This window comes from Xenopus tropicalis, chromosome 1, assembly GCF_000004195.4.
Source record: "Xenopus tropicalis strain Nigerian chromosome 1, UCB_Xtro_10.0, whole genome shotgun sequence".
Classification (NCBI taxonomy): domain Eukaryota; kingdom Metazoa; phylum Chordata; class Amphibia; order Anura; family Pipidae; genus Xenopus; species Xenopus tropicalis.
This window is the reverse complement of record NC_030677.2, coordinates 146520079-146539375: the sequence shown is the minus strand read 5'-3', so window position 1 is coordinate 146539375 and position 19297 is coordinate 146520079. Positions and strand designations below refer to the sequence as shown.

Here is a 19297-nt window from a genome sequence, read left to right as displayed (position 1 = left end):
CAATAAATCTGGTACCTGGCTAAAAATACTGGTAGGTAACCTGCCCTAGTCGGTTTCTTTGAAAGGTAGATTACTCTAGCTGCAAGCCACAAGCTATCAGCTGCATGATTCTAAAACAGCAGATACCAGAGTATTTACTTTTAGTAAGTACTAATTAAGTACTTATAAAAGTACCAAACCTACACATTTTGCAATTTATTACAACAAGTACAATGCTTTTATTGTCAGACTTTTATTGTCAACTGGCTCTAAATTAAATAGTGATAAGCAATATGTTGTCCGTATTGCTCGTAATACGTTATGTAATACAAGGCATTTAGTTTGCTCAGGTCAAACATCTTATTGGTTGCTATTGGTTACTGCTTCTGGGCAAACTTAGGGGCCCATTTACTTACTCACGAACAGGCCAAATGCGTCCGATTGCGTTTATTTCGTAATGATCGGTATTTTGCGATTTTTTCGGAAAATTATCGCGACTTTTTCGTTACCAATACGATTTTTGCGGAAAAACGCAAGTTTTTCGTAGCCATTCCGAAAGTTGCGATTTTTTCGTAGCGTTAAAACTTGCGCAAAACGTTGCCCCTTTTAAGTTTTAACGCTACGAAAAAAGCGCAACTTTTCGCGCAAGTTTTAACGCTAAGAAAAAATCGCAACTTTCGGAATGGCTACGAAAAACTCGCGTTTTTTCGCGCAAATCGTATTGGTAACGAAAAAGTCGCGATAATTTCCGAAAAGTCGTAAAGGCGCCGAAAAAATCTCAAAAAATACGAAAAAGTCGCAAAATGTTCGTTTTCCAATCGGAATTTTTCCAATTCGGATTCAAATTCGTGGGTTAGTAAATCAGCCCCTTAGTGTCTTATTACATGGGCATTATAGTTAGAAGAATAAACTTCTGCATATTGATGCAAATTTGAAGTGGGCTAGTGAGAAGGTCAAAGGTTAGTGGAAAGGTCTTCTTCAAGATGGACTAATCTTAATGCAAAACTACTAGTCAGATCTGTTCAGTAAGTGTAGTCAGAAGATCAAACTGTTTTTGGGTGAATTGGTGCAAATATGAAACTATACATGTTGAAGTATTGATTGGTAAAATTGTTAGCCAAACTGGATACTGTACCAAGATAGCATACAAGAAATCAGAGAAATCATAGTCTTCATTCTAAATTCAAAACTTGTTTTGTGGCAGTTTCACTTCCTGGATGATTTCTGTATGTGGCAGTCAAAATCAAAGGGAAGACTTAGGAGTCTCTTTAAGGTTCCTTTCTGCAAGGATCTGCCCAAAGATCTTTGCTGCCTCCATGGCACACCCCCAATGAATTGTAAGACCGTATCCACCATGGCCATAGTTGTGAATTATCTGTAGTAAAGAGAATAAAATACAAATATTAGCTTAGCTTACATTTATAACATACTTTTAGTTATATTTCCAAGTAAACAATGTGGTACATTTTATAAAACACAGCGTTTAGCATAGTAATAATACCAACGAAACAAGTCACTGTTTTGATATTGTTTTTTTATGGGTACCTCCTTTAGGTCACAGAATATTCAAAGAGACATTAGGCGTCATTTTGTATGTCCCCGAGAAGAAGTACAATAGCACTAAGGGCCAAAAGAGCTCTCCCTTTAGTAGTCATGCAGTGAGCACTTCTGTCAGTGGGAGGCTGCAACCTGCACCTCACTCCAGCCCTGTCCTTAAGTAAAGGCCTCCTTTGCAGCTTACATCCACCGTCACTTCTTAACTTGCGCATCTAAAGTTACAGGACTGGGTATGCCTAAGTGCATCCCGTCATGAATACAGTGCTGCTGAATGCAGGCAGATCAGTATTTCCGGGGGGGGGTAGAATTTTAAATTAACGTTAGTATGATGTTGACAGTAATAATCAGTTATCAAACTGTTATTGATCTTCATTTTTTTTTTTTCTATTCAAGCTTTATTTAGACAAAAACATCATAGAAAGATACATTTTGTACATTGGTTTTCTTCTCATTTCCATGTACTTTCTATTCATATCTGCACATTTGTTGCTTGTATTATTTTAGTTAAACATCATATTTTTATACAATAAAAAAGGAACTTATACATTCGGTAGTTGTGTACTAGTCTTTTTCAGCTTTTACTCTTTTTGTTGATCTTCATTTTTTATGCTTTTTAAATTAATTATTCAGAAACCCTGCAGCTTGGAATTTCAGGAGGCTGCTAGAGTAAAATTTATTCTAGCAACCAGGCAGTGGCGTGAATGAAAGACTGAAAGATGAATGGTAAAGGGCCTGAACAGAAAGATAAATAGTAAATAGTAACAATACATGTAGAATCGTAACCTTACAGAGCATGCTTGTCACAGAGCACTGTTTTGATGCTGATTTCCTCCTTTTACCACTCAATGTAAATTCATTATACAGCTTTTTATTCAGGGGCAGTGACAGACAAACAGTTTTGACTACTGCTGTTCACCATCAGAAGGCAGCAGTGATGAAAGCACTATTTACAATAACTCTGATGGAATTATATGCGGTACTGAAAAGGTGAACAATTGCACACCAATGGTTAAAATAAATGAAACAAACAATAGCAATATACTTCAACAGACTGATTAGGAAAAGGCTAAAGGGCAATGAAACACAGAGCTACTTGTAGCCAGCTAGTTCTCCCTTGTTGCGGCCGACTAATCTCCCCGATATGCCATCCCACCGGTCTCCTGCCCCGGCCCTGTGTGTTTTAGCAGAGACAGTTCTCAGTGTTGTCTATGGCAGGGTATTTTCTGTCATTTAGTACTCGTGATAAGTATCTCTGTGTTTTATAGCCCTTATAGTGCCAATTGCAGGACAATGGGGTAAGTACTCACCTGGCTCTTGTTAGATCCAGAAACAAAGGCTTCCCTCTCCAGTCTCACTTTGCTGCGTGCTGGCCTCAGCCCAGTCCATGTATGCACAATCTTTGCATTCTGTCCAACAATACAAGTTATTTATGATTAAAGTAAGTCTTGGAATCTGTGTGTCATTCATTGTATGATCCAACTTACACCAATGGGTCACTACTACTTCTAACACTTCTTCCAGGTAGACATTATTAGAAGTTACTGGGCCTTACAACAATATAATGTCATGGCCCTTTTGAAACAAGACATTTTTATGGACATATCTTGAAACTGCTTACTTGCCACTGTTCAGCAGGGCATGCTTCCTGTATTATTACATTCCTGCTTTCTGGTTTCCTTCAGCAAGGAGTTTCTCTTTACTGCCCCCAAGAGTCTTGCCTCAGGACACAAAATAAAAAAAATGCACTAATGCACTTAAGCATGCATCCATATCAGCTACCTGGATGGTATTTAACCAGCCTAGCATGTAATAAATGCCCCCTTTCCTCACCTTCTCCACTGTTGATGAGCCTTTATAATTACAGGCCCACATCAAAGCCCATTTTCCCAGCCCGGTCTACCCATTTACCAGTCATATTCACCCTTCCCCACCCCCAAATGACATCACAGCCCGCCCTTGACCCAAAGGCTTGTATTATGGGAAAAAAGGTGGCTTACTAACATCACACAAGCTCCATTGTGGAATTCCAGAAAAAGCATGGCTACGGTGGTAAAATCATAATGTTTCAGTTCTGCAACATTTTATCCTATTTGCCTTGTGCACCTTACAGAACACAGTGATTACAGGGTTATCACTAGGGTGAATGAGGAGAAATGCAATAAAGCTTAGGTGAAAGGTGCAAGAAGGTTTTCCCAGAAGTGTCTTTATGCCACCACCACAGTCATCCAGGGAAAACTGACTCTACATTGAGAAATGACCCATACCTTAAGACTGGGCACCAACTCAGTACATTTATCCCAAATCCACTTGTAATCCTCAGAATTGTTTTCCTCGCTCCAATTTCCCAGCTGATAAATTCCTCCCAACGTGACAGAATCTGACCTGCAAACATAAAAGTTTGCAAAAAAAATTCCTTAAAGGGGATATACAAAATATAAATATAAATATATGTGTCTTTTCTATTCTCTGCATTGTATTAATATAAAAACATTTTAAAAAGTAATTATACAAGACAGTAAAAATGCTGCTTATATAGATCTAGTCGCTGCAGGCCAAATATTAAACTGTCAAGCTACAACCAAAATACGGCCCAGTCAACACTGGGCCTGCACTAACAACAGATAATGCATCAGGTTTGTAATCTGCTGTCTGTCTATGCATCTAGAATTTAAAGTAAGTTTCCAGCCAGGGAAAGGGGTTTGGCAGCAAATAAATCATAACTAAATAAATTGTGTAAAAAATGTTTAGGACATTTAAATAACTTTAGTCATGTCTGTCCACCCAACATTGGAATTTATAAGTATGTGTATGGCCAGCTAAATTGCATAAGTGCATTTACCCATAGCCAACAATTAAATAGAGAGTTTTGGAACTCCCTGAAAGGGTATAAGAAACAATTCACCTTATGTGGTGCATATAGATATGTATATATGTTGTCTATATCCCTAGTGCACAAGAATTCCTACTCCCAGTGTCAGACTGAGATGGCAGGGGCCCACCAGAAAACCCTGGACCATGGGCCCACTCTCAACACTTTAACTCCTCCTCTCCTCCCTCAAACTCTTTATTCTCCTAGTCTCTTTTCTCTAAATACTATACTCTATTCTTCCATCTATCAAGCCTCCTTGTTTCCATACAGAAATAGGGAATGACCATGAAATAGGCTAAATAGATAGAAGCAAAAGGGCCCACTGACATCTGGGCCCACCGGGAGTTTACCTGGTATCCTGGTGGGCCAGTCCGACACTGCATACTCCACTTCCCTAACTGTTTCTGGAGCTGTCAGCAACTCCTGTCCTACCACTGTATCTCTTCCTGCCACTCAGTATCACAGGTAAATGCAGGGATGAATTCTATTCAGAAAAACATGTATCTATAAGCAATGCTAAATAATGGAAAAACTTGTAAAAGTTCTGCTTCCAAATACTTTCCTTCTGTGTTCCGCAGTTTTTGTTATACTATCTGGTGCAGGCTGGGACAGCACAAAATTATCTGTATTGTTATTAAAAAGAAAATAAAAAAATGTTCGCATTAAATGTTCATATTTTTGAAAAAAAAACATACCCTGGTATGATATATGGTGTGGTATAAACTCCAGTCTTCAGATCATGGGTTAAAATAAAGTGTTTCATCCAAGGTGCATGCACCTAGAAAATGATAAACAGTATAGGGAAATATAAAAAATAATACATGCAAATACATCTTTATAGAGAATACACAAAGAAAAACAGAAAATGTAAAAATAGGATATCTGCATTTTCTACTAGGTTGCAGCACAAGGTAGTAATGGAGTAATATAGGCTGAATGGAATGCTCATTTCTTGTTTCATGCTATCATTTGAAATGATACTTTCCACTATCATGGATGGGTTCAAGGTCATTTGGAATATATGAAGCATAATATAAAGCCACTGCATTCATAAACTATGGATGCCATGGTTTTGGCCCCCTCCCACCGGTAATACTTCTGCAGATACCCTGCAGCAACCCCATAATCAGCAGAAAACAACACTCTGCATGAATATATGGATATTGATACAGAGTGTTGTTTCCTGCTGATTATGAGGTTGCTGCAGGGTGTCTGAAGTGGGAGTGTGGCACATTCATTAACCAAATACACCCTGTTTTTCTAGACTGAGCCTGTATACTATAACTAGGTGTATAGGTAATGCCAGGTTTGTAGGGAAATCAATTTACTGGCAAGCCTATAAAGTCACTAAAAACTTACATAATTGGTAACTTAGGGGGGCTGTTTAATTAAGAATGTGCTGCAGTATACATAACACATAGGTAAATTCTATTTAAAAAACATTTAACCAGAAGCAAACAAACACTTATGTGGCTATCCCAGCTGGAACTAACAAAGGCATACTGTATTGTTATAAAACAGTTTACATAGATGGCTGACCAGTTACAATTTTATATATATTTGATGGTATTGATTTGGTTTATAAGTGTGTATATTAAGAAACGTATTGGGATAGTTTAGAAGCAGGACTGGCATGCAGGAACAGAGCTGTCAATCAATGGGGAGACTGAGCTAGAACATTAACAGGTATTTCAAATAATACACACACAATAAAATCTCCCTTTCCCTAACTAACAAATACAGAGGGGAATCAGACTGGGATTTGGTGGGTTTCTTTGGTGCAAAGGCCTTAGGAGCCATAGTGCCCTCTTAATGCACAATAACACACACATGCAAGCAGACTCATACACAAGCAAATTTTGCCTGCCCACCACACCGAAGCAAAGCCATATTCACAGTGTCACACAGTTTTTGTCTCTCATACACACATGCCAGTATGTAGGCCACTGGGCACTTGTCCTGTATAATGTTGCACTGGGGTAGCTTAGGCCCACCAGACAACCTAATGCCAAGGGCACGCAAGTGTTTCAGCCTGCAAGTGCTTCTCTAAATAAATTATTTACATATTATATATATAAGCAGAGGAGAACGGCACTCACAGGAAATTTCACAACGGAGACATCAAATGGCTTTTGAAAAAAGTGAGGTTCTTTATTAGTCCAAAGTTTCAGTTCCTCCAGGAACTTTCATCAGGGGAAACCTGATGAAAGTTCCTGGAGGAACTGAAACGTCTCCGTTGTGAAATTTCCTGTGAGTGGCGTTCTCCTCTGCTTATCTATACGCTGTTATATCATCCAGGCACCCAGGAAGCGTCTATTACTTTTGGTGTGCAGCTTATGAACTGTTTATATATATATAAAGGACCAGCACACTGTTTGTAGTGAATAATAATTATGATTTTATTCCAATCATCGTGCTGCAAATTCCAAAGTTTTGGTCCCACTGGAGGACTTCTATCAAGAATAGCACACAGTGAATACTAAATAAGTACATATGTGTAGAAAAGGGCACCAAAATTACTGATCTGGGAACTAGCACTTATATTGCATTGTCACCCGCTGTAATCTACAGCACTTATATTTGCCTATTTGTGTCTGTAAATTACCCTCCCATTTAGATTGTAAGCTCTACGGGGCAGGGACCTCTATCCTCTTTGATTCTTAACTTATAGCAACTGTACCTTGTATTTATTGTTATACTTTGTATTTATTATTATTTTAATAATCCCCTGTTGTATTAATCCACTGCATTACTGTACAGTGCTGCGTACATAAGTAGCGCTTTATAAACATGTACATACATACATACAAAGCAGTGCATTCATCACTACTGATCTACAGTATACATTTCAACCACTAGATGTCACTATATTACCTTAGTGTGGTGGAATAAAAGCATAATAACTATCCGCGACAAAAGGACAAACATAGTGCTGGTCCTTTATCCTTTATAAATTATATATATATATATATATATATATATATATATATATATATATATATATATATATAAACGAAGGAGCACATAGTTATGTCAGGGTCAGAGGAAGAAGAAGAAAAGTAGGGCAGCCTGTGATTCTGGCCCTGTTTGACAAAAAATTGCCCCTATTTGTGGATGTCCATGGCTGCATTCCTTAGCTTTAAATAAATGACTCATTCTGTACACACTAAGGGGCAGATTTATCAAAATGTGAGTTTAGATACATAAAAACTCACCAACGTTCTATTCATGTCTATGGGCTTTTCCATTACCATGGAGTTTACCATTTGATAAATACACGTCTAAAAATCCCATAGGAATGAACAGAACATGGGTTTTTATGAATTAAGCTCTAAACTCACAATTTGATAAATCTGCCCCTAAGCCCCAACAACTACACAGGCACAAGCTTCAGCTCTCCAGGAAAAAGCATGATAAATCTTGCCTGTTTTAGGCTTATGTCAGATGTGGCGTATTCTCGGCAAGCCAAAAAACGCTTGCCGAGAATACGCCCTCTGCCCCCTACCTGTGCCTGCACCGGAATGAATGGGATACGCTTCAGTGCAGGCACATGTAGCCAAAATACGCATAAAAACGAGAGACTTTGCATTCTCTCACATTTTTATGAGTATTTTGGCTACATGTGCCTGCACCCAAGCGTATTTCGTTCATTCATTCATTCATTCATTCATTCATTCGTTCATTCATTCATGCAGGTACAAGGTAGCGGCAGGGCGTATTTTCCGCTTGCCGAAAAAATATGCCCTACGCCACGTCTGAAATCAGCCTTATTTGTTGTTAAAAATCTGTAAGATAGTATTCATGCTTTGTGTGTTACTAGGCAGCTACGCTAATTGAAGACACCACACTGTGAAACAAACATTTGGTTGGTTTCTAGCAACTAGTTAGTCTCACGTGTGCCTATTATAATTATCCTATTTTCTAAGCATGAAGCAACTTGGGCTTTATAAACAGTAGGCAAATCTGCACCAGGGCAGCAACCCATGGCAAACAATCACATTTTTTCTACTTGCAGATGACTGAAAAAAATCTAACTGCTGATTGGTTGGAGCACTGATAAATAAGCTGCAGTCTTAAAGGACTTCCGTTTATATCATTACAGTTACCTTTAGGATCTGCCCTCGGCCTGGTTTTAATTCAGGATCAGGCTGCAGCTCTCCTGCTCGTATCCCAGTGCAGTTAATGATGACGTCAGCGCCTAGTGCAGCCAGCTATGAAATGTATAGAGAATACAATGAGTGAATTGGTACTGGCAACCTTGTTAGGAAACTTGTGCACTCAGACATACATACTTCACCAAAACTTTTAATTCGTTTATGAACAAACTTCACTCCTCGATCCTCCAGCCTAAAAGTAAGGCAGTAATGTTAATAAAAATCACTTGGTGCTTATAGCTATATTTGTTTTACAGATATATTGAAACTCGGTATATTTGCCTTAATACAATAAAAATGTATGTAATTTTTTTCAACATAACAGCAATATCTTTGCTTCTTACTTTAATTTGCTATTCAGTAAAATGACTACCAGTATAAAAAGAGTAAAAACTAAATTGGTAAAAGGTATATTAAGGTGGCCGTACAATCTGCTCATTTGACAACTTCACACAATCTTCTCCAGATATGCACATCTTAGGTGGGTGATATCAGGCTATTTCATCTGCTAGCTTAATACACTGCTCCATAACTGCCCCATGTGCCATTAGCTTGAATTCGCTTGTGTAGTAAAGTACTTGGAAATAATGGTACATAGACTACCAAGAACAGTGACTTCAGAAATATATTACATACATTGAGAGGCAGTGGGACCTTTAGCCCAAAATACATTACATACAGTGTGAAGCAATGATTTCTGACACCCCAGTCCCCCTGATCCTTCCAAATAGCAGGTTTTCTGAAGGTTTTAACACAGCATAAATTATAATGATCTCAGAAATCCTTTGCATTGCTAAACTGCCCCCAATCCCCACCTAGTGGTAGACATGAGAATGGCATCCAAGTAGGATACAGACAAGTTCTGGCATTACTTGAGAAATAACAATAGCTTATCTGAAAGCAGTTCCATTAGGAAGTGCTTGCACTTTATGAAAGCTCAAAAAAAATTTAATTTGGTAGACTTATCTGCAATGTACACAGTGTAATTTAGTAATAGAAACCACACCATAAAAATTATGACAGAATCCCAACTTGACAATCAGCCTGTAATTGTCAGTGGAAATTACAATCTTGCAATTTAGTATGATACAAAATACTGAGACAAAAAAACATTAATATAGAGGGAAAAAAAGAGATCTAAAAGAGGACTAAATCCTAAATTGGCTGGAAATGCTGTCTTTTGTATAATAAACTTACTGCACCAGCCTAAAAGTTCAACATCTCTATAACAGCAATTATTCAGACCTTCAAATTTGTGCACAGGGGGTCACCATCATTTGTTAGAAGTGTTCATACATTATATTGTGTGTTAGTCATCAAGGCCTATGGTTGACTTGGGCCGGTACAGAACCCCAATAACATAATATACAGCATTTCCATCACACTTTTAGTTAAGCTTTAGTTCTCCCTTAAGTTAGAATAAACAGGTCTGCTAGTAGTTCCAACAGTAGCACACTCTGCACACAAGCAAGGGGGCAATATATCAAAGTAAGATTGGGTCTGAATGAGAAAAATCCGTATTTTTTCTGATTTATAGAACATTTTTTCCACAACATTTTCGTTAATTTCCACAACTTTTTCGTGCTTTGCGTCAATTTGTGCGACAATATCGTATTTGTCACAGCGACTACGAAAGTTTCGGAATTTATTCAAGCTTCAGTATCGTGACTTTCTTTTGGCCAGGTTGGAGCTGCAGAGTGCCATTGAGTCCTATGGGAGGCTTCCAAAATCATGAATTGAAGGTTCAAAGTCAAAATGGTTTTCCTGCCGTTTCCGATCGTTCGGATACGAAAATTTTGCAACTTTCGGATCGTACCACAATATTTTCGTACGACCCCCATACAAATTTTCACACAATTTACGCACATCCGAAATGATTGTATTTACTCCGAATCATCCAAAATTCAGACTTCGATAAATCTGCCCCTTAGTGTTATATATAAAGGGAGAAAGGATATTCCCTGCTGTAAATGGCTACTTTAAAAACATTTTCAAAATAATGCTTACCTCTTCATCATCCAAGGTAAGTAGTGTTTTCCCTCAATCATTAACGCAGTGTTGAACCATCCATAGCTACAACAGAAATGAAAATCAGTGCTCATTGACATATAAGGATAAATAAGGGCAAGAGATGAAAAAGCACTTGCTTCTTAAAGAAAAGAGATGCTCCTTGGAAAACCAATTTCATTTGAACTCTTCTCTGCAGCATCTCATAGTAAAGCTGCTACAAAACACTGCAAAACATTCTCCTGGGAATTCTTAATGTATCAGCCTAAAGGATGACTGCTGCCACTGTATCAGTTTACATAAAACATGATTTTAATATCTTAAAAGTAAATATGCCCTGTTTATAAATAGACTTTATCTTCGTCTTTTAAATGCATACATTGGCAATCACTATTCCCAACTGGGAGCCTTAAAACCCTGCAAACATTTATTTTAAATCCATAATTGGCCAGCAAGACACTTCTATATCAGTTACTTAATACTTAATACCATTCATCACCAGGAATCTTCATAAAAATACCACAGAATATAGAGTGGAGCCAGATTCAAAGCTTTTAAGCACCTATTAAACTGCAGTACCATTAGCATTGGCTGGAACAGGCCAGTTTGCATTGCAGAGAAGTAGGCTGACAAGTGTAAAATATATCTCCTAAATGTTTTCAATACTCCCCCTCCAAGGGACTTGGATGTACCCTGTACCACATTATGTGAATTCAAATCTAATTGGCTAGGTCAGTGAGAGCTTGAGACTTACTAAAAATCTAATTTATGTGGGCACGTGTTAAAAAATTCAAATCTCAAGTGAGAAAACTACTCAAACACAGTGAAATCACATTTTACCCTTCATGAGTCTTACCCTTCATGTCTTAGGGGCACATTTACTAACCCACGAACGGGCCGAATGCGTTTTTTTTCGTAATGATCGGTATTTTGCGATTTTTTTCGGAAAATTTTCACGACTTTTTCGTTACCAATCGTATTGGTAACGAAAAAGTCGCGATAATTTCCGAAAAGTCGTAAAGTCGCCGAAAAAATCGCAAAAAATACGAAAAAGTCGCAAAATGTTCGTTTTCCAATCGGAATTTTTCCAATTCAGATTCGAATTCGTGTCTTAGTAAATCAGCCCCTAAGTCTTACCCTTCATGATTCTGCCAATTAGCTTTGAAAACTCAAACTGAAAAATAGCTTGGTTTTTTAAATAACAAAGCCCATTGACTCCTTCATGAACTTGCCAGCTTTAGAAGTCAATTTTTGTTTTATTTGAGCGGGGTATTAGGGATTTCTTTAGCTTAATAAATCTTGAAAATGCAAGTTTCAGAAACTAAAATTTTTTTTTGCAGCAAACATTTGAAAGCTTTGTAAACAGTTGCATCAGAATGTTGATAAAGTTGCCTCTTAATATTTGTATTGATCCACGTGACATAGAAGAAGTGAATCCATATGGCTATCCCTTAGGTTAAAGAAATTGATAGATTCCTTGTTTGGGACCATCTGTTATGTGTCTACAGCCTGCAGTTTTTATCCATGTGCAATAACTGCAAGAAGCTCTCTTGTAAAATTCACACCACAGAATGCTGCACGTTGATGACACAATTCATTTGGCAAACTAAATTCAAACTGCAGTGGTTGTTAACAATTTCTTGGCTGAATGCAGTGTTCAGTGGATTATAAGAGAGGCAATGTATCTCTATAATCTTAGGCCAGTCCTAATAAGACTTTAGTAGCCTTTGCATTATTACCTGTAGCCAGGAAACAGTTCTAGTTCTTTGGAAGTTAAATGCCGAAACCCAAGGACAATGTCCTTCCAGGATGGCTCCTGCAAAATAGAATTTTTTATTAAAAAATGAGAGGGCAGGTGAAGTTGATCTCGCTTATGCCAAAAGCATTCTAGAACACTAAAAACACAGGCTTGACTCCACCACAGAGTAAGTGACTGCATAGGGTGCAACCAAACTGTGCTGGAGCAAGCAAACAGCATTACTGCGATGCCATTATCATAAATGACCTCCAGTTTTATGGAAATAGTCCAGGTTGTAAATCATGCACACTATATTTCATTGGGGACCAAGGCTGAGCAGCTATTAGGACAGATCTGATTCCAGTTTGGTGTATTGGATACTTCTGGACTATAGCTGTAAGATGTAATATATTAGTTTGCATAAAAATAAATATATTAAATTTTGTTGTGAACTAAAGGTTTAGAGCTGTCAACCCCCCCTATTTTTTCAGGAGTTACCAGATTTGGGGTTCTTTCCTGTCCCCCGATAGTATTTTCACAGTTTTAACCAGAAGCTCCACTTCCCTGCTGCACTTTAAAAGTTGACCGTTCTGAAGGTTGCCAGTCATATGCTAGATTGCAAAACAGGGCCTAAATCCAAATGTCTGAATGCCTCTGCTATATGTATAAAACTGTTCAGGGCTTTGAAAGATATAAAAACCAAAGAAAGAATAACAAGAAAATTTAACACACTCTAGTTGGCTGCCATGTATGGGGCCCTCCTGAAATCACCAAAAATCAGGCAGATGATGATTAGGCAGGTAAAAACAGGGTGGGACTGGGGTGTGAGGGGCCCGCAGGGGCTGCCATCCCAGGGGCCCCCACAGCTCCCCAAAGGGCCCCTGCTGTCTGCACTACACCAGGCCCTCCCCCTGGGTGTGCATGTCTCTAATTTAAATAGGTGTGATCGGGGGAATTAGGTCAGTGGGGGAGCGCCGGTGTGGATTGGTCACAGCAGCCCAGTCCAACCCTGGTTAAAAAATTCCATTAGGGCATAGAGTGCATCATGATGAGATCCTCGCCCCAATGGCCTGCATCCCGTCAATGTAGTCCCTTAGGCCAAATGACCAGATCAATCCGATATCTCCAACCTCAAGGGGACATTGGCCAAAAGAGGAAAATATATTACAGAATGTTTTTCTTGGACTCACTGGTGCTGGTTCTTTCAGGATATTGTAACCGGATTGCAGGAACAGTCCCATGTTTGGAGCTTCCACTGAATGGACAAATTTTAGCATGTGATCAAAAGTCTCTTTATTCCATTTTCTGCAAATAAACGATAAACAACCCATGTCAGAAAAAGTAAACAAGTCAATATACTTTACACAAAACCATTTACTTATAACTATCCAAACCATTTTTGATCCAAACTAGAAAGCACCTATAAAAAGTGTGAAAGAAAGAGAATGCTGGAGTTGAAGCTAACTGAGGATGCCTTAAGAAATGTAAATTCTTGAAGCAAATTAATGTTAATTTGCAGGTTTTACACTGTTAATATTATAAATTTATAACGACGACACTGGCTGTTCAGTGGGCAGAAAATTTAATTATTTATGTAAATTGCAAAAGTGTTCAGGAAAGCACTCTGAGCAATTTGACATTTATTTGAGGATTTGTTTGAGGATTTAAACTTTCCATAGTAGTAAATCACTGAAAGACAGGCTGGCTGTCAGACAATGAATGCTAAAGTGCACAGTCATACTATCAGCTTGGTAAACTGGTCTACTGTCCATTTTTTTTTTTTAAATGTATTATGGTGGGAAAAATGTTTCAGCCAATCTTGGATAGCTTAATGTTTGGTTTTTCTGCAATGCAGCTAATAAGTGCATAGCAGTTTCTGTACATGGTTTCTAGTACAAAGAATAAATGGTTGTATATCAAGTACAACCACTAACACAATGTTAGATTCTGGTAGAATAAATAACTTGACCTCTATAAATGTTGTATTTTGATATAGAAAATAATGTACCCTTATTGTAAAATCATATTGAAAGTTACCACTCTGGTAACATCATACAGAAAGCAAGAGATCTTTTACACAGGTCATGGAACTCAGAGGTGACTTCTAATATCTAACAAATGGTTTTTATATTATGCTAACTGAGATATATCTAAACCAAAAATATAGAGTAGGTGATACCTTAGATTATAAAATGCATTTTTATCATCTACTTAGCCAATAAAAGCTATTACCTACTCTATATTTTCTGGTTTCAATCTATGGCTAATGTGGTACAACACTCTGCTACTAGAGAAATATGTAATAGCTTTGTATTTCTTTATTACCTCTTCAGGGGACAGTCAGTTCCGTTCTGCCTTTAAAAAAGAAAAACAAAACTACAGAACAGATAGAGGATTTCATTATTTCTTAGGAAATAGAGCGCTCACGTTTCCTGTGTGTTCCCATTGTCATATAAATATGGCTGCCACAGCCCTGCTGCTCCATCACTGGTGGTAAGTGGAGAAAATTTATCTGCATAGATTTCAATCTTAAGAGGGCGCACAATGCGGTGGTAATTCTCGTGGATACATAAAGCTGTAGAGAGCCCAATCACTCCTGCTCCAATAATAGTTATGTGCATCTTCCTTATTAATCCAACTCTGGAAAAAAAGCAAAATAGTAACAATCTGGGTATTTTCAGGATCACATTAAACCAAAGGACATAGGAAGCCAGTTTCTCCAAATAGTGCTTGAAAGAAACAGTCCTTTTCAGATGTAAAATATGCTAAAGTTAGAAACTTTAAAAAAAAAAAATCTGAATACATGACCTTATTTACCATAATTAGACTAAAGAACTGTCATCTTGATTTCATTAGATGATAATATGTTAATAGTACACAGAGGCCCATACAGTGCCTTCAGCACAATAAATAGTGACTATGGCATCTTAGGGCAGCCCCTGCATTTGACAGAACACACAGATTACCAGTGTTTTTTCCAAGTGGTTTATAGTTGCCAGGCAGCCTTCTTTAGGTATATAAGCTGACAGTACAAAGAGGCATCATTCCCATTGCCAAAATATTAGGGATGCACTGAAACCATTATTTTTAGATTCGGCTGAATCCTTTGTGAAAGATTTGGCTGAATACCAAACAGAATTTGCATATGGATGGCCCCCAAAGGGTTAAATAGAAGCACGCTCAAAAATTGTTTGACTTCTGGCTTCATGTAACCAAAAGTCACGTGATTGTAAGGATTCAGTTAGCCCAGACACTTGGATTCAGACAAATCCAAATCCTGCTGATAAAGACCAATCCTCGCCAAACCAGCAAAGTCACTTAAAACTTCTGTCTACTGGTCACTTCAACATTTGGCAGTAAATTATTTCTATATCCTGCTCCTTGCCACTACGAAACCATGTCACCATGTCCTTTGCTTCTGTAAGAAGTTCAGATATTTGTATCACAGAGCCTTACCGACAAGAACAAAAGTGACCATAAAGTGTCACATTTGTTTTTTTTTCTTATTTTGATTCTTATTTGTTATACATTTTTATCCCAAACCATGAAAACTAAAGCAGAGAAAAGTTTCTAATTATTAAAGGCTTGGAAAATGGCATCCTATAAAAGTTTAAGTGCATGTATGCCACTATATAAAAAAACAACAATAATTTTACCCTGTCTGTATCAGACTTAAATTAAATGGAAAGAACATGTAGACAAGAGAGATCTTGTGTGTTTACAGACAGCTACTGTATAGACGTGCCCTCAGGCAACAATTATACAGTTGCGTAACACTAAAATCTTCCATCAAACAAAGTACTAACAAAGCTATTCATTCTTTGTAAAAAACAAAAAAACTTGTAAAACTTGACACTACAGGTGCTGTGAACTACAACTCCCAGAATCCTCACATCACTACTGAAGGGTTGCAAATAAGCTAAACTCTGCTGATAGTTTAAGAATCTATCCTAAAAAAACACTGACATACTATAGTGAAACAAAGGTGAAAATAAGATTTGATCCTTACAACATTCAGTCCAGTTCCTGAGGCAGTTCCTGGCCAATAAATGCAAGATGAAAACATTTACTCCAAATTTTGAAACCTGCTCTCTTGACAAATCCACAAGCTCTTTCCGACAGCAAGTGCTTTTTTTTTTTCTTTAATTGTTGGCTGCATTATAAAAGAAATGTGCTCCCCCTAGCAATTGCTATTCAAAGCAACCACCAAGGAAAATACATAAACAATGATGCACCAGTTTCGGGTAAAATTATAAACATGCTGAGAAAAAGCAGTTATCATGGCCTGAACTATAAGGAACCAGGGTTAGTAGCAGGACTATAGTGGGTCTGTCTCTGTTGGAGCCTTTGATATCAATATTAAGCACTGTTTGGCATGTTAGAAGGAGTTCCATCAGCAACCCAAAAAGAGTTCTGATGGGTACATGAAAGTAATCTTCTGTAGCCAGTGTTTTCATGTTGGCCTATTCTATGTACAGTATATTATAAGACCATGCACACACTAGAGCAGTGGTATTATGGGATTACAGAAGTTTCTGTCACCTATGTATATAGATAATTTACTTGGTACTCTGCTGGCAGTTAGTGAAATTAAATATACCATGTGAGGATAACAGGATCAGTATAAGCTGGGCATAAGCCAGAAGGCTGTTGGAGTCACAAGGCTTAGCTACAAAGCCAGTAAAAACACTACAGATGTTCCAAGCTAGTCTTGCCATTTATCTAGTAATTTTCAAACTAGTTAGGAATATATAATAAGATCTAGTGGAAAAAAGTAACAAGTAACAAAGATTCTTGAAGCACATTTTTTATCCTAGAAAATACAGAAAGTATCACATGGACCATTTCTTGATGTTTTGTAGCTTTCCTGATTCCCATTATTCCTTAAACATCCTTCACCTCAGATTCTTTGCCCATTTTGTCCCACACCTTCCTCCCTCACAAGCTGCTCTTGCCAAGTTTGTGCTGGATATGTGGCCAATTAATGCAGCACTAACTTTCAGCCCACAAAAAACTTTCAAAAGTAAATATAAATGTATTTTTAAAGACGTACCAGATTTCACAGACTTCCAGAAAACCATGCTACTCATACAAAAACGACTTGTCTTTTTTTCTGCCTTTAGAACTGCTGTAAAAGTGCTGTATTTATGCTCCATGCTGTCAGTAAGGCGGCACTTCCTGTATGCATACACAGCAATAGTCAGCCTGCACTGAGCTAGAAAATATAACAGGGCCCTACTCTGTGAGAACATGTACACACCCAAAGCTCGTACAAAGCTGCCCTTATCCTATAAATGCAGTACCTGAGAGGGTAACTCAGACATGGCCCGACTTTTTTCCAGAGCATGACACAGTACACGTCACCCAGCCACCGAGTGCCCTGCCCTGTAATACGGCAAGAGGCAGGCACATCAAATGCTGTCAAGTAACAGCCAAGTACCTCAGTTTCACTTTCTGTTTGGGATTATATTCAGTGCAGCATATTCATTGTGGTGGAGGGTGTTCTAAAATATATATGTGGTATGTATTATTATTCTTCAGTTATATATTATTTGCGTAAATAGATGTTACTGGGCCCTAAAACAATAGTAAATTGACCTATTCTGCCAAGATATATTGAAATTGCCCTTAAATATGGCCTTACTGGGCTTCCTATCCTTCTGGGTCCCCCTGTAAACTGCAAAACATAGCTTCCACATACTGTATCTACCTCTCTCCTTCCTCAGCATATATTACAGCCTGTGCACATATATACACAAAAATAAATATAACCCCTATGAAAACAGGCGACACCAACTATATTGCTGTCTACAGAATTGCTTTCACTATGTGGAAATATCCTTGGGGTGTAGTACAACTACAACTCACGTGGGCTGTGTGCAAAGTAACGAAAGAATGGGCGCAAGAAAGTTTTTTTTAGTAAACCAGAACTTAACTTATTTATTGTCCAAGACAAATAATCCATAGGGTTATAGCAATACTCACACAGAGGAGGTATCAGATAATTGCACAGAAGCATACCGCCCAACTGTCCCGCTTTCCGCGGGACAGTAATGCGGGACATTCATGGAACTATCCCGACAGCGGGATGCGCTGACTGCAGTCAGGCGTTCCCCCAGTGGCTCCTCTCTATATGCGGCTCCTTGTTCTGTGGAGCCAGGTCCTTTTATAAGGTTGCGCCCGTGCGTATTGACGTCACACGCACGCACAGGCGCAACCTTATAAAAGGGCCTGGCTCCACAGAACAAGGAGCCGCATAAAGAGAGGGGACGCTGAAGAAGAAGCTGCAGCATCGGCAGCATGTATGGAGGCACTGTATGGGGGGCACCTGTGTATGGGGGGGCACCTGTGTATGGGGGGACACTGTGGGGGGGGCTACTCTGTATGGGGGGGCACCTGTGTATGGGGGGGCACCGGTGTATGGGGGGCTAATGTGTATGGGGGGACACTGTGGGGGGGGCTACTCTGTATGGGGGGCTACTTTGTATGGGGGGCACCTGTGTATGGGGGCTAATGTGTATGGGGGGACACTGTGGGGGGGCTACTCTGTATGGGGGGGCACCTGTGTATGGGGGGGCACCTGTGTATGGGGGCTAATGTGTATGGGGGGCTAATGTGTATGGGGGACACTGTGTGGGGGGGGCTACTGTGTATGGGGGGGCTACTCTGTATGGGGGGGCTACTCTGTATGGGTGGGGAACCTGTGTATGGGGGGGCTACTGTGTATGGGGGGGCTACTGTGTATGGGGGGGCACCTGTGTATGGGGGGGCTAATGTGTATGGGGGACACTGTGTGGGGGGGCTACTGTGTATGGGGGGGCTAATGTGTATGGGGGACACTGTGTGGGGGGGGCTTCTGTGTATGGGGGGGCTACTGTGTATGGGGGACACTGTGGGGGGGGCACCTGTGTATGGGGGGGTACTGTGTATGGGGGGGCAAAACTGGTAGATAGTTAGAACTCACTTATAACTCACTGCCTTCTCTCTATATTT

The 19297-nt window shown here is 39.0% G+C and overlaps 1 protein-coding gene across 8 annotated transcripts in view; it reads right to left on the bottom strand.

Moving 5' to 3' along the window:
* Positions 1-216: 216 nt before the first annotated feature.
* Positions 217-19297, bottom strand: part of dao (D-amino-acid oxidase) — a 32148-nt gene continuing 13067 nt past the window's right edge. For 5 of the 8 annotated variants that reach the window (XM_031890190.1, XM_031895468.1, XM_031900973.1 and 2 more), the window contains exons 2-11: positions 14732-14944; positions 13495-13609; positions 12306-12382; positions 10567-10632; positions 8698-8752; positions 8512-8616; positions 5101-5183; positions 3801-3918; positions 2844-2942; positions 814-1354 (exon numbers count right to left, since the gene is read on the bottom strand). In XM_031890190.1, coding sequence (XP_031746050.1) covers positions 1223-1354; positions 2844-2942; positions 3801-3918; positions 5101-5183; positions 8512-8616; positions 8698-8752; positions 10567-10632; positions 12306-12382; positions 13495-13609; positions 14732-14925 — 1044 coding nt within the window. In that variant the 5' untranslated portion in view covers positions 14926-14944 and the 3' untranslated portion in view covers positions 814-1222. 8 annotated transcript variants of the gene reach the window in all.